The sequence below is a fragment of the Coenobita brevimanus genome, chromosome 91, assembly GCF_032717465.1.
Source record: "Coenobita brevimanus isolate Jiangsu-jjx chromosome 91, ASM3271746v2, whole genome shotgun sequence".
In the NCBI taxonomy this organism is placed as follows: domain Eukaryota; kingdom Metazoa; phylum Arthropoda; class Malacostraca; order Decapoda; family Coenobitidae; genus Coenobita; species Coenobita brevimanus.
This window is the reverse complement of record NC_137044.1, coordinates 1180374-1197337: the sequence shown is the minus strand read 5'-3', so window position 1 is coordinate 1197337 and position 16964 is coordinate 1180374. Positions and strand designations below refer to the sequence as shown.

General features: G+C 40.1%; 1 protein-coding gene across 2 annotated transcripts in view; it reads right to left on the bottom strand.

Moving 5' to 3' along the window:
* Positions 1-16964, bottom strand: part of Not3 (CCR4-associated factor Not3) — a 74272-nt gene that overhangs the window by 11921 nt on the left and 45387 nt on the right. For both annotated transcript variants that reach the window (XM_080281954.1, XM_080281955.1), the window contains 3 exons: positions 11366-11450; positions 5877-6178; positions 3487-3696 (listed from right to left, as the gene is read on the bottom strand). In XM_080281954.1, coding sequence (XP_080138080.1) covers positions 3487-3696; positions 5877-6178; positions 11366-11450 — 597 coding nt within the window. The remainder of the gene's footprint in view (positions 1-3486; positions 3697-5876; positions 6179-11365; positions 11451-16964) is intronic.

Sequence of the window (16964 nt, the reverse complement as noted above, 5' to 3'; positions counted from 1 at the left end):
ATGGTTTCCTGGTGTACAGGAAACCATTTGGCTTGTCACTCAGTGTAGAGTCACCCACAGGCCGAAGGACGTGGAAAGAATGAAGGAAAGAAAGACAGAAGAGGGAGTGTAAAGTCACCTGTAGGCAGAAGGACAAGGAATGAATGAAGGAAAGAAAGACAGAAGAGAATGGAAGGAAAGAAGGATGGAGAGGAATGGGCAGACAACCGAGAGCAGCACTACATCGAGTGAGTGGATGGTAAGCGCCCCCACGTACAACATTCTCCACTATCAATCTACCATTTTTATCTTTCACTTCCCTATTAACTTCTTTATCATCCTGTCTAACTTTCTTTGCCTCCTTCCAGAACATTTTCTTACATTCCCTCCACTTTACACTCAAATTCCTTCCAAATTCCTTATCCACTCTCTTCTTACTCAATCTTACTATTATATGCACCTCTGTCTTCCTCCCCACATATAACTTACTCTTCCATCTCTCAACTTCCTCCATGCCTCTGTTTCCCATCCACTCACTATATGCTTTCTTCTTTTGCACCACAGTATGCCTCACCTCTTCATCCCACCATGCTGTCCCTTGCAATCCCTGTTGTCTTCTCTTCACTGCACACACCACCTCACATGCTGCACATTTCTTCTGTGAAAATCTTGCACACAACTTCCATCGCACCCATCTGCTCCAAATCATATTTACCCAATTGCTCCTCCACTTCTCTCTTTACTTCTACCTTTTTTTCATCCTCTTGCAACCTTCCTACCCTCCTTGTATAGACTACTGTACTTCCTACTATCCTTCTCTCCTAATCCTCCATTGCACTTGAATCTTGACTTTCATCCCCATCAAGTAATGATCAGAAAGTCCACTCCCCCAACCTTTGTATGCTCCTGCATCTATTACATACCTTCTCATTCTGTCATCCACACACACATAATCAAATCATTGCCTTCCATTCATTAAGTTCACCACTCACCCTATTCATCACTTGCCACATATGGCCGTTGATTATTTTGTGCCTGAAGTGGGTACTGACTATCACCAACCCCCTCCACGCACGAATGTCCACTAGAGCACTGCCATTCTCGTTATATCATGATTAAATAAAGACAACCATCGAAAAATTGCCATCAACTGGACTTGCATGCTGATGGCATCGTAAGAACATAACCCCCATCAACAACGAGAGAGACCTTGTCACTCTGGGGGGAGCACTACACACCGAAACTATCACTTGGATACTTATTTCTTTGACACATTAACACCTGCCCAGTTTAAACAATTCTAAATTTCTGTAAGACTAATTTTTCTCATAATTTACCAAGATTTTAAAATTTACATCAATTTCATTAACTACAAGAATATCACTGTACACTCGACCCTCGATTTGCCTGACTAAAAGGGGGGGACACCAGTCTGGGAATCGCAAAAGTCAGGCCCCACATACCATTCCCCAGACTATTACCATACTTTGTCCGAATTCTCCAATATTGTCCAGCAATTATTCCAATATTCTGGAGAATTCTGAGATGTAGGCTACCTATACCAACGTAACTAACATAAGCAGTATATAAAATAATAACAATGACACAATAATAATAACTGACACAATAGCAGTATTTTGCTAGCTACAACCCTAAGAATGGTTGTTTAGACAGTTGTTGATGAGAATGTGGAGGGTATGATAGAAGAAGATCAGAAAGCTGAGGAAAAAGAGGAAAATGAACAAGGAATGGAACACCACAGGGTCAGTCAACCACTAATCGCTGACCGAGATACAAACACGCAATCTTAGACCGAATCGGCAATTTTAATTGGAAAATATTTTAATTTTTATCACCATATAGGTTTGCACACCTAATTATTTGAAATTCAGTCAAAAATTTGTGCCTAATTTAATTATTAATAGAAAATCAGGAATCAGGGCAAAAATTTCTTAAAGTTAGCAGAAGTGTTTTGCCTCCAGCCTAACAACTTGCCTTGACGGACTTTTGTTTTGTAATAAATATCGATTTACAATGCAGATACATTTTTTTGTACTCAAAATACATATTTATGCAAAATAGAAGTCTGTCAAGGCGTCCTGACGATCTGAAGGGGAAATATCTGCTAACATCTGGCCAACCACTAATCAGCTGATCGAGGTACAAACAACCACCGAATGTGATCTCGATCTTGGACAGAATTGGCAATTTTAATTGGAAAATATTTTAATCTTTATCCCCATATAGGTATGCACACCTAATTATTTGAAATTCTGTCAGGAGTTTGTACTTCATTTAATTATTAATAGAATATCATGATTCAGAATGTAAATGTCTTAGTTAGCAGAAGTGTTTTGCCTCTAGCCTAACAACTCGCCTTGACTGACTTTTGTTTTGTATAAATATCAGTTTATAACGCAGATACATTTTTTTTTACTCAGAATAAATGTTTATGCAAAATAGAAGTCTGTCAAGGCGTGCTGACTATCTGAAGCAGAAATATCTGCTAACACTGGCGCATTTTAGCTTTGAAACCTAATTTTTCAATTAAGTTACATCAAGTACAATTTTTTTTGGCGGATTTCAGATAATTAGGTGTGTATGCGCCACTGTGGCGAAAACAATTAAAATATTTTCCAGTGAAAAGTGCTGATTCAGTATTTAGTCGCACCAAGTCAGGTGAGCTGAGTAGGAATGGATCCCATTGACTTTGGCTGCAAGAAAATATATAATTTTTTATTACTAATGAATATTATTGTCCAAGCCTTCTTGAAAATTTACTGTTATAAATAAACTATTTATAGTGGCATTTGAGCAAGGTAAGTGGCAAATAGGATATTGCCGCACATTAGGAACTGGTGGAGTGAAGCAAGTTGGTGGCCAAGATGTGTTTCATGTATGAAAATATCTTCTTGTGTGTGTTACAAATGGCCTTTATCGAGTCCAAACCTTGCAAAAATTATACTGTGTTGTGCAGCAGACTGCTTATAGTTTTATATGAGAGAATAATGGCCGGACTTTTGTGAGAATCCCGGACTTGTATGGGCACTTGTCCGGCATTTGATAATATTATCCGGCCTCTGCCTGTGTCCGGGAAATCCAAACTCTGAGAAATAAGGGTCTGCCAAATCGAGGGTCGAGTGTATATATATGACAAATACATAAACTGGTTTAGTCTAAAGATCCTACAATTTAGTTAAGATGCGATACTAAGACTGTGAAGTATTCCTGCAATTATTTGTTAAGCTTTTCACTGTCATGACATATTTTTCATATTTCAATCCTGCTGTCTACAAACAATTTTACTAAGCTTATGGGAAACTTCAAATGGGATATGTTAAGATATTGTAAAGCCTCCCTTAACCTATTTACAATGGGACTTCTTCAAGTTGAACACAATCATCTCGTATTAGCCAGACTAAATATACAAAAAATATCCTTAGGCTGAAAGGGTTAAGGTTATGACAAATCTTTTTCATGACAAGGGAGAAGAGATAGCAAGCTTACCTGCTCATATTCATCAGTGATGGCTTTTGGTTCCTCATGCCGTTGGAACCACATCATGTACTTAGTATGGAATCTCCATGACTGCTTCTTAAGAGCCTTGGCTGCCAGGTACTGGGCTTTGGTGCCTTCCATATAGTAGAAGATAAAGAATAGAGTTTCCGTGGACAATCTCTGGAAGAAGTCCACGGTATCTGACATCGGAGGAGAAACCTGCACAAGAAAAGAATGTGTATTTTTTACTTCTGATAATTTTTCAATCAATTATGCAAGAACAACTGGAAACACAAGGAGATATCAATCTCACAGCCAGCAGACACTGTGGACAAAGCATGGTAAACCATGGACACCCCTTTTCATGGAGAAGGCACTGTCCCAATTTAGACAACCTTGGCAGCTGTTTTTGTGGCCCTTGGTGACTGGATATTCTTCTTAATGTCAACTAAAGGTCTAACAACAGACCTGCATGTGTGACCTTTTGATTGGCAGTGTCCACACTACGTCTCTGCACCAGTATTTTGTAAACATATGTGATCATGGCCCTATACACAATCTTTTCCCATCCCAATTACCCAAAATATTGATTCCAGTAGTTTTGACTATTAGTTGTACTGGCAAATAGAGTACAGGACTATACATGTGAGTCTACTGAAAAACTGAAAAGCATATTCATTCTTCTTAATTTAACAAAATGAAAGCATATTATCATTTTTCATGGATGATCATGTTCATTACAGCAATTTTTTATTGCTGGAAAGTTTTTCAATCATCGGTTTGATACAAATAACATTGCACTATGTAGGTTATGCTGAGGATCCATGTGGTTCCTTGCTTTAATCTCAATCCTCACACCATTTTCACAGAGGTAGGTTAGAAAAGGGAAAGGTGCCTGATGAACTCCCTGGGTCAGAATGGGCCTTAACCCCCCCCCATCCCGACGTTTTCTGGGCTGTGGTACGCCCCAGTCCCGACATTTTTGGACCTTTTTTTATTTGGCTCAAACATCCGCTTTTGGTGAGAAACATTGAAAATTCATAGAGAAATCGCTCACCTAAGGTTTAAAATACTCGATCCAGGTAGAAGTACCTCCTTACCTTACAGGGTTTTCTATCAGGCTGGCTGCAAAGAATACGAGTTCTATGGGAGGATAACTATTCCACACCACTCATAAACGGTATTTATTTATTTATTTGGTACGAATTTATAATTGCTATGTGCTCCACTGAGTCAAATGCCTTTTCGTAATCAACAAAACTTAAGCACAGTTTATTATATTCTGTAGTTTTCTCAATTAGCTGATTCATTGTGTGTAGATGATCAATAGTCAAATACCCACTTCAGAATCCTGCCTGTTCATGAGGATGGTTTTCCTCCAAACAGTGGGGTACTTGAGGGGGGGGAGGGGCTGTTTGAAACTGCCCCACAAGCCCCCAATTGAGGGGTGTCCCCAAAAGCCTTAAAAATTTATAAGCTTGTTTATTAATATTCATTCATTCATTCATTGCTAATAGGAATGAAGGTTTACTTTGTTGGAAGTAAAAAAAAAAATAATAATAATAATATGCTTGCATTTCATACGTATATCATTTATTTTCCGCAAAACAGCTGAGTGGCGGGTGAGTGGTGGAGTGATGGCAGGCAGGTGGGGAAGAAATACAGTTGGGGCCAGGACCGTAAACACAGCTCACGTGTGGGCACAGGTGTCATGTTAATTCTACAGTGCAGTCTTATATCATCAGTTCACCAATAAATGTTCAAGATTTTATTTCTCTTTATTTTATTTTTCCATTTTTATGAGTACATTGCATATAATGAATAATTTAGTAGTTAACAGAACGGACTAGTGTAGTACTGCTAGACGTTGTATGCATGTGTGTTATGACCATGGTGTGTGTTTACGATGCAATTTTTCAGGTGGTATCTCTTAGTGTGGCCCCTGATGTGAGTGGTGAGTACCTGAATTGTATTTACTGCTGTGATAATTATAGCCTTTGTACAGATTTGATTTGAATATCAAGAAATACAGGAAAAATCTGTAACTGGGAAGGTAACCGGGATGGTAAATTCCCCAAGCCTCCTGGTTAACTAAGATTGTATTGTAGTTGGTTGAACTCTGATTCAGGGGCAGGTTATCATGCAGTACAAAGTTACCAATAACATTAGTACGCCGACAACTATCAAGTCATAACATTTTCCAAATGAGTTCCCAGCTGGTGACAATGTAACATAACAATAACTTGGCTGAATAGTATGCTTCCCATATTTGTGTTCAACAACAGACTGAATTACAGGTTGATTTTTTTTTTTTTTTTCTTTTTTTCTTTTTTTTCTTTTTTAATGTACTTGCAGGCACTGCTAGTTTGGTGTACGTATGGAAGGAAGGTGAGACTCACCTGTGGGTAATAAAGTGGAGTCTGGCAAGGCTGACGCGGCAGATGTAATCTTAGTCTTTCCGAGTCGGACGGGTGTGGCATGTGGAAGAAGGCTGCCTGCAGCATCTTGAACTGCAGTTCATGTTCAACAGTAAGCTGTGCGGGCCCTAGTGGAGCAACACCCAGCAATGGAGGAATGTGGGCCTCCGAGGTGCCCGTATTCTTACCCGCACTGCCACCACTGCTGCTGCTGCTGTTGTTACTCGTGCTGTTGGTGGTGCTGGTGGGCGCTCCGCTGCTTGATACACAGCTTCCACCTTCAACTGTTGAACAAACACCAAATCACAATACTGTACTGGATACAGCCACTATTTCTTGATACAATATTTAACCCCTACAATCTGACAAATTTTCATGTTCAATTATCTTCCCTCTAAGTGATTTCGTTCAACATGAAAGACTTCTCAACCCAGAGGAGTTATGTATAATCTATTCACAATAAAAGAAACCTCTTAATTTGCATACAATCTTCTGTTGGTGACGTGATTAAAGTGAAAAGGACGTCACTGCAATGAAAGGGTCAAGTGATGCAAGATCTATATGCATAACATCAATCTTATAGACATGATACACAAAACCAAATTATAGTAGAGCTTCAATTAAGCTGTGTATGTATGTGAGTGTGTGTGTGTGGGGGGAGTGGAAACTGCCATAAGAATCACTGTTCTTTGGCTGTGGGACAACACCCCATACTTTTCCAAAAGACTCTACTGATATTAACCCCCACTACCCCCACTAAAAACACACTGATCATCATAAGACTCAATAAACAGTGCATGGAAAAGAACATAATAATAATAATAATAATCTGGCCTTTTGTTTCTCAAAAGCGCCAGTTCTTCCTTTTGGGAATTCACTAGCGCTCGACACACATACATTATTTTTACAATTACAAGAATTGTGACATTTCTTGTATATAATACAAGCTACATCATATATACATGAAAGTGACAATAATTAAACCCTATAATCATCTGTCATAGTACCTCTCTCCAGGTCATAGCATTTTGAAAAAAGAAAGGCTTTCAGCTGTCTCTCAAAGGATTCAACAGTAGAGAGTTGTCTTATGGACAATGGCAATCTGTTATGTAATCTAGGGGCTCTATATGCAAAAGAACGATCAGAGAAAGATGACTGGTGAATGGCTCCTGGCTCATCAAGACGCATGGAATCATCTTCACTGCATAACATCACACCCGGGCGTGCCAATGGGAGTTTTAACAATTCAGCAAGATACTTCAGTTCATCAAACTTAAGAACCTTGAATGTAATAAGACACAGTTTAAATTCAATTCTAGCCTTTACTGGTAACCAATGAAACTCAATCAGAAACGGGGTAGTTGAGGTTCTCGGGGGGAGACCAAAGATAAGCTGTGCCTCCCTGTTCAACACAGACTGAACTTTTGTTAGTATATTATTTGGAAGACCGAACCACAGTGAATTACAATAATCAAAACAAGACAAGACCACTGCATGGATCAATGTTAAGAGGCACCGTCTATTCAGGAATTTTCTCACAGAGTACAGATTTCTGATATGCAAGTTACACCCTCTTACAACCTGATTAATACATTCTTTGTAATTTAACTTAGAATTAAAATAAACACCCAGATTTTGAACAGAACTGACAGGACGCACCTGTGACACGCCAATGTTCAAAGCCAGGGCACTGTCAGTGTCATCACTCCTTCTGTTTCCTCTGATGATGATGATCTCAGTTTTACCATCATTCAGCTTAAGTTTCCTCTTAGCCATCCAAATCTTAATATCAGACATTAGAGATTCAAACTTTGTCTTAGTATCGTTGATATCTGACAACATAAAGCTGGGTGTCATCAGCATAAAAATGATAGGACACATCATGAGCATCAAGTAGAGACGATAAACTACTTGTGTAGATAGTAAATAGAATTGGACCCAAAAATGATCCTTGAGGGACTCTAAATAGAAGAGGAGCAGAATCAGAGCTAGCGTAATCAACAACCACTCTCTGAGATCTGTCCGACAGATACGACTTAAGGAGCAAAAGGGCACTATCACGAACGCCATAAAAATACAGATCATCCAACAATAGTTTATGATCTACTATATCAAAAGCTGCAGACAGATCCAACAGAACTAGGAGAGAGGACAATCCACTACAAGTGTTTGCCACCAAGTCACTCTGAATCCTTGTTAGTGCAGTTTCAGTTGAATGGTATTTTCTGTATAATGACTGAACAACAGGAACAACTCTGTTGTGTTCCAGTAGTGGTAAGAGTTGATCGAGTATGGCCCGCTCAATAATCTTGGATAAAAAAGACAGGTTAGAGACGGGACGATAATTTGTCATGCTCTCGACATCAAGGCCAGGTTTCTTAATTAGGGGCCTAAGCAAAGCACGTTTCTCAGACTGCATAAAATTACTTTCTTACTTACCAGGACGTCACATGCAGGTTTAGCGTCAGAGAGCTGCTGGCTCATGTGTTACTCTTTGTTTGTACTTGCCAATTTTTCATGTTCTGCTGTTATCAAAATAATTATATAAAAATTTTTAAAGGGCCCAGAGAGCAAAGAGGGGGACCCAGGCAAGGTGGCCCCCCCCCCTTGGGTGTGCCCTTGTCCAAGGCTGAGGGGACAGAGCAGGGGGACTAGGCACTGCCTCTAACCCCTTGAAACTTGAGGGGACAAAGCAGGGGAACTGGGCAGTGCCTCTAACACTTTGAAGCCGGAAGGGACAAAGTATGGGGACTGGGCAGTGCCTCTAACCCCTTGAAGCCTGGGGCTACCTTAAAACCCTCAAAATCACCACCCCTATATTTATCACATCCTTGACTTTGTGAGTATTTTGAATGGTTTCCTGTACACCAGGAAACCATTTACTATGCTGGGTGGTAACCACATAACCTGATTATGGTGCCTGGTGGTTTACTGGTTAATTAAGGTGCTCCAATCGGACTGAGCCTGTGTAGGTTTATATCCAAGGAGTGGTTGGGGTTTATTGCTCCTATAATGATGAGTGACGCTGGTCACTCTCATCTTAAATTCAGGGCCAACCTGCCTAGCCCCTGGCTCCTATGCTCCTCATGGAGCAACATAGGATTGGATGATGGATGGATGGATGGTGTGCAAAAATGAAATGATTAGCAATTTTTCTGTACGAAAGTAAAAATGGAATGTTTGTAATTTTTCTGTAGGAATGTTAGTCAACAAATCTTCCATACAAACCCAATCAGAAACATATAAATGGGGTTGGAGTAGAGCTTTATACTGCTGTGTAAACTATGTTTTGTGCAATAAGATGGTTTGTAAACAGAGGGTATATTGTATACAATCAGCCCTAATTATGATCCTTTCCTTGGACATGTGTTCTGTGCCTATAGGCTCATGTGATTGTGAGGAATATCTGGGTGTACATGATTTACAACAATGCTCTCTATAAGCATTTGAAAGGTGGGATAAGCCCATTCCACTCATCTCATTAATCAACCACAGGCTATACATCAACACAAAAACAGCAAAACATGTCTCAATCCAACACTTATAATGAGCAACTCATTTATATATCTCTCTACTCTAAAACATGCATTACTACTAATACAATCATTATCTATCGCCCAATTTTTTAACAGGCTTTACTACCAGCAACTCTTAACAACATTCAACAGCATTCCATCTCCACTATATATATATATATGGTTTGTGGTCGTAAGTAGGGGCAATCCATCACCCACTCACTTGACCTACTGTAGTGCTGCCCATTTTTCTTCACCTTTATCATTCTTTTTTCTGTGTCTGCCCTCCTCTCTCCTATTTCTCCCATCCTCTTCCCATCACTTTCTGTTACTCTTCTTTCCACTTCAGATGGCTCTACACTGAGTGACAAGCCTAATGGTTTCCTGTTACCATTTACAAAACTGGGTGGTAACCATAAAACCAAATTACAGCATGACATGGAGGCTACTATGGTGTCCCTGTTATGTAGGTGGACAGATTCAAATGCAGCGTCCATCTGGAACCAAACCTCCACACTCTTCCCAGCACCTTGCTGGGAAAAGGTAAATTCTGCCACGAGGGAAGAATGGTTCACGGCATGGGATGGCTCTATAGGGGTGGTTGCTGGCATGCGGTTTATGGATCTGCTCGGCCATAAAGATTGGGATACTGAACAACAACAGCTACACCTATGTAACTTTTTCATAATTCTTCACCATTTACTTGTCATTAGCCTTTTCCAGATCCACATATGCCACAAATACCAGACAGTCCTCCTTGCATGCATCTCCACTATCTGCTTAGCTGCAAGCATCAAATCTGCACATCCTCCTACCACTCCTAAAACCACTCTATTCATCACTCGCCAGACACTCTGAGATAAACCTCATCTTCTATTTATATAATTTTCCTACAACACTTAGCTGACTGATACCACAATAGCTTTCAAACTCACTTCAATCACCATTACTATTATAAAAACATAGTCACAGCCTTCTTCTATTCCACTAGTACAACACCAGTCATTCAAGGTTTCAGGCATATTTACAATAAACATTTTATTCCAGTATGTCCATTATATTTAACAATCTCTGCACACACCTCAGCAACACCTAATGCCATCTAATTCTTCAACTTCACAGCATTTGTCAAATGTCACATTTTCAGCAATGCTGTTCTTCTCTGCACAAAACCAAAAACAGAATCATGTTTACCACTGATTTGCTCCCCATCATTCCCATTTTCTGTTTTTCAAAAAAATTTTTCCATGTGCTCCTTACTTTGCTTCCTTTTGAAAGTTTACTTCCACTCTCATTGGTCACATTTTCACACCCTTTTTCATCCTTTGTTTCTATATTTTTGCTTTTTTTTTTCTTAGTTTCCATTGTACACTAGCTTACATTAAATTTCTTCCTAGATCATTATATACCTCTTTCTTTTCTGTTTTTGCTATAGTACTGTAATATTTTTACATGCTGCTTATCATGACTGTGTTTCCTCTTTCTTTTATACGAACCCCTTCCTTGTATTCACCCTGTCCACTATTTTACCTTTTCTTTTACACACTGACAATATACCCCTTTCACGACACTACTCACTTCCGTTCACTCTATGACCATACCAACTGGACACTCTCCATTCTCTTGCTATGGCCATACCAACTGGATACACACTATTCAAGCTTTTCATCATGCAACTACCTCAACTCAATTCTTGTGTCCAACTTCTGCATGAATCTTTGGATTTCTTATCCTAGCCAACCTGTGCACTCTAATCCTTCATGGCTCCATTTTCACTGTAGCTACTCTAGTCATTCTAAAGTCTCAACCAATTCTGTATTGTTCACATGGGCACTGGCACACCTTTTATCGGTCTTCTTACAGCCCATGTACTCAATCAAAAATACCTGTACAAACTTCCTTCAACCATGCCTCTTTTGCCTCACTATGCAATATAATAACAAAAAAGAAACAAACCTGAGGGAGGTAAAGACGTGGAATTAACTTCATTAACTTTTTTCAGTGCTATCGCCTTTAACGATACCGTTGAATCTGCAGAGTTCTGTAAAGTTATTAAAAACAATTAGAAATAATGCCTGAAAATATATCAATTATTTTTAATGTCAGACTAGATATTTCATACAACGAATTCTACACCTGACCCCTGCTGGGCTAATTCCTTGTAAAATAGTTTACCTCCCCTGAGTCACTGTTTTATAATCAATGTAAATTGTACCTAATACAAGGCTTGCAACATGGTCCATGCAGACCTTCAATGTTTCTCACATGAGGTCTGCAGCTTGACATGGGTTAAAACAGTACCATATTTGCTTGCAAACATCCTATCAACATATACTGCACATGGGTATTACAATAACAGTACGGTACCATGATTTACCCAGATATAAATCTGCAGTCCACACTTACTGAACCATTATAAACTCTGGGACCTAGCTGATTTCCTGGCCAAATTTTCATACATATGTTTAGCTTCAATGCTAATCCATGAAAGTACATCTATCATCAAAATTTCTTTTCCATACCCAATACCATGATGCACTAACAACAGTATATGCAAAGACTACATAGACAGGATTACTAATGGAGGTTTTGCTGTCACTCACCAACCACTGAGCAACAAATATATTTTTTTGACAATTTTGGTGTAGCCACAAATGCAAAAAATACATGACAACGGAAAGCAATACAGTACACTCTCAATTATCCATCCTTGCAATATCCGGCCCAACACAATATCCAGCGCTGCTGGCTCAGCTCTATTAAAGCAATATCTGGTGAAGTTAATCAATATCCAGCCCTGAAACAGGACGGTTCTATACCATATCCTGCACTGAGGTGAATCAACCGACTCATAAACAATAGCCAACAGCACTGCATTACTGTACTGTATTGTTACTTTATTGTACTTTATGCTTAATTTTCATCTTGTACTCATGGGAAAGATTTTAGGATAGAGGTTTGAGACAGACTGTAACGCAATACAGGCAGACCCCGAGATACGATACCACTAGATGCGATACCCCGGCATAGCGATGGGGGTAGAAATACCACCCTACCTCGTGGAACTGTAGCCAAACCCCAGTTTAACAAAGGGTTTCATTTATTTTTAGCTAATTTTGATTATATTTTAGACTTAAATTTTGTGTTTAGGTTGATTTTAGTCATATGTGGAGTGAACATTGCCATTAGAGGGTACAGTTTACTAAGTCTGATTTTTTCCTGGCTTATTTTTGGTGATTTTCAGATTATAGTTTTGGTAGGTGGGGGCGCTCACCATCCACTCACTCAATGTAGTGCTGGTCTCAAGTGTCTGCCCTTTCCTCTCCTCCATCCTTCTTCCATCCTCATCTGTCTTTCTTTCCTTCATTCTTTCCTCATCCTTCTGTCTATGGGTGACTTTACACTCCCACTTCTGTCTTCCTTTCCTTCATTCTTTCCTCTTCCTTCTGCCTGTGGGTGACTCTACATTGAGTGACATTCCTGTATACCAGGAAACCATTTACTATGCTGGGTGGTAACAATATGACCAAATTTTAGTGCCTGGTGGTTTAGTGAGTAATTACAGCACTCCAATCGGATTGAGCCGATGAAGGTTTATATCCAAGGGGTGGTTAGGGTTTAGTGCGCATGTTATGCCACACAGGGATGAGTGAGGCTGGTCACTCACATCTTTAATGTCAGGACCAACTTGCCTAGCCCAGGGCTTCTACGCTCCTCATGGGGCAATGTAGAACTGGATGATGGATGGATGGAATTAGGTGAGTTACAGACTGCTTTTAGGCTTAGTTTAGTTTGTTTTAACCCTATTGGGGGGGGTCACATACAATCTCTTCGTTAGTCGTTCACCCTCCATCCTCTCCACATGGCCAAACCACCTCAGTGTATTCCTCCTAACGCTTCCTATCACATCCACATCCACACCACAATGCTCCTTTATATCCTCATTTGTCAGCCTGTCTCTCCATGTGACTCCACAGGCTCCTCTTAAATAACTCATTTCCACTGCTCTCACTCTTGACTTGTGTCCTTCCAGCAAAGTTCAAGCTTCACTTCCATACGGTAGAGTTGGTATCGCAATACTGTCATGTAGTAACTTTTTCACTTCCATGCTCACTTCCCTGCTTCTTATCACTGCTTTCAAGGAACCAGCATCTTTTCTTCCCTGCTGTACCCTTTCCAGCACTTCACCCTCCAAACCTCCATCCTTACTCATCACAGTACCCAAGTACTTAAACGTACTCACATTTTCCAATTCCTCACCATCCAACCTCGCTGTACATTCACTGACTTCACTGCTCTCAAAGACCATCACTTTACTCTTCCCTGCATTCACCTTTAGATTCCGTTTCTTACACACTCTCCCAAACTCATCCACCAAGCCTTCCAGCTCTCCTTTGTCATCACTCAACAACACAGTATCATCTGCAAACAACAGTACAGGGAGTTTCCAAACACTACCCTCTCTCACCAGGGCCACTCTAACATCCACTACCCTACCTTGTACCTCTTTTATTACCCCATCCATGTACAGATTGAACAACCATGGAGACATGACACATCCCTGTTTCAACCCAACCTTCAAAGACAAAAATTCACTCAGTTCACCATCCACACGCACTGCAGCCTTAGCACCATCATACATGCTCTTCACAGCATTCAACTACTTCCCACATACTCCATACATTCTTAATACTTTCCACAATCCTTGTCTATCCACCCTGTCATATGCTTTCTCCAAATCCATGAAAGCCGCATACAACTTCTTTCCCTTCTCTAGAAACTTTTCCACTACAGATCTAAGAATGGATATCTGATCTACACAACCTCTTCCCTTCCTAAAGCCTCCCTGTTCTTCTCCAGCTAATTCCTTTGTTCTTTTTCTAACTCTATCAATAAGTATCCTACCATACACTTTTCCTATTATACTAAGAAGACAGATGCCCCTATGATTACCACACACTTCTTTTTCCCCTTTTCCTTTGATGATAATAATAATAAACCAAATCATACGTGCTCCCTACATGTCAAGTGGGTTCGTGCTCCCTACATGTCAAGTGGGTTGGTGGAGGGTTAGTGCCCCTCCCTGTAAAACAAATAACTCAGAGTCAAATGGCCACCCCGTACGGTTTAACAGTGGGTGGCCACAACATCAATTATATAAGGTACGTCGATGACACAGTGTTGATTGCGGACTCAGAGGAAAAGCTACAGAGATTTCTGGAAAGAGTGAACGAAGTTAGTGAAGAAAAAAGATTAAGCACAAATTTGAAAAAGTTGGAGTGCATGGTAATAACAAAAGGTAGGGAGTCTAGATGTAATGTGAATATTAGAAACAAAAGAATAAATCAAGTGAGCAGGTTTTGTTATCTGGGAAGTCAGGTACCCAAAGGTGCATGGTGTGACAGTGAAATTAGGAGAATTAGTGAGACAAAAAGCGTTTTCGATAGAATGAAAAGCCTCTTGACAAACAGAAATATACCGATAAAAAGTAAAAAGAGGATGGTGAAAACATACACGTGGCCTGTGATGCTGAATGACTGCGAGGCATGGACCACCTGTAAGAATATGGAAAAGAAACTGGAAGCAGCAGAGATGTGGTTCTGGAGAAGTTTTGAAAGCGTCATGGACAGAAAGAGTTACAAATGAGAGAAAATTAGAAAGAATGGAAACAAGTCAAGAACTACTGATAGTAATTAGTAGAAGACAATGGCACATCTTGGGACACATGAGAAGAGGAAAGATGGAGTCTGAGTCTGGCAGGAAAAACGTAAGGTAGAAGAGTTTGGGGTAGACCAACAGAGAAGTACATGGATGGAATAATGGGAGTCACATGAGGCAAGTGAAAGACTACAGAATTGTTACAGAAGGCAAAAGAGAGAGAAGAATGGAAGTCCATGATTGCAAACGCCATATCTGGCATGGCACATTGGTAAGGTAAGGTAATAGAGTGCCTGGAAAGAAGGATAATGGAAAGCGACTGAAGAACATGTGTCACGAAAGGAGGTTGTGCATTTGTAATTCTTACTTCAAACATAAAGATGAATATAAATATATATGACACAGAGGCAATGGAGATCATGCTGAAAGGAGCCTGGTTGATTATGTGCTTGCAGAGAAATCAATGCTGGGAAGTGTTGCTCATACAAGGGCAGTGAGATGATGATGTGGAGGTTTGTCAGACTATTTGAGTGTGGTATGCAAGATCAAGCTGACAGGAGTGAGGTGGACCAGGAGAGAGAGGAGCGTCAGGGAGACAGACTGAAAGTCTAGAAGCTGAGGATTAGATAAATGGAAGATAAATACAGGGCCAAAGTATGACAGGAGCTGGAATCAGTGAATTGGAATTAAATGGAACTGGACAATTTGCAGAATGCATATAGGGATTGCTTGGTCAGGAATGCTAAAGAAGTGTGTGGTGTGGCAAGAGTAACAATGAAGAAGAAATGTATGACATGGTGGGATGAAGAGGTTAAGAGAACAGTGGAGGAAAAGAGGGTGATGTTGCTAGAGTGAATACAGGACAGGGGTTCAACTGAAATAAGAGGTGAATATATCGAGAGCATGAAGCACGTAAAGAGACTGGTGAAGAGGAGAAACGAGGAGGTAAATGATAATCTACACAGAAAAATTAATGCAAATTGCTCTGAAAATAAGAAGTTATTCTGGAAAGTGGTACGGAAATGTAGAAGTGACAGCGGAACGACATATGAAAGTGTGAATGATGTATGAGGTAGATTATAAACCCATGGAGATGAAGTAAGTATCAGATGTAAAAAATATTTTGAATGTCTAATGAATGGGAATGGAGAGAGCTGAGCAGCTGCAAACATGATTGGTTTGGGGTGTGTGCAAAGAAGGAATACAGTGTCAGGAAATGTGACACTTGCAGAAGTGAAGAATGCTGTGAAACGGCTGAAAAATGGGCAAGCAGCTGGTGATCATGAGGTGTATGCAGAGATGATTAGGTGTAGTGGAGAAAGCAGAATGAAGTGTGTGTTGGAGATAGATAAGATGGCATGGATGAGTGAAACTGTGCCAGGAGAAAGGAAAATGGCTGTCCCTTGTACAAAAATAAAGGTGAGCGAAGTGAGTGCAAGAATTATCATGGCATAACTCTACAGAGTGTTGTAGAGAAGAATTATTATATAAAAAGTAAAAGAGATATCAGAAAGCCTAGTGAATGACAAACAGGGTGGCTTTAGGAATGACAGAGGATGTGAGGATCAAATATTTGCGGTGAGACAGATAATGGAGAAGGCTTGTGAGAAGGACTATGTGTTTATCGCATTTATGAATCTGGAAAAGGCATACAACAAAGTAGGCGGAGAAGGATTGTGGAAAGTTTTGCATATGTACAATGTAGATGGTAAGCTGCTAGGTGCCATTAGAGAGTTTTTATGATGGTAGTGAGGCATGTGTGAGGGTAATCGGGCATCTAAGTGAATGGTTCATGATCAACGTGGGCATGTGACAAGGTTGTGTGATATACCCATGGCTGTTCATTATGTATTATGGAGCAATGGAGAGAGGGATGGCATTAGTAATGAATGGCTAT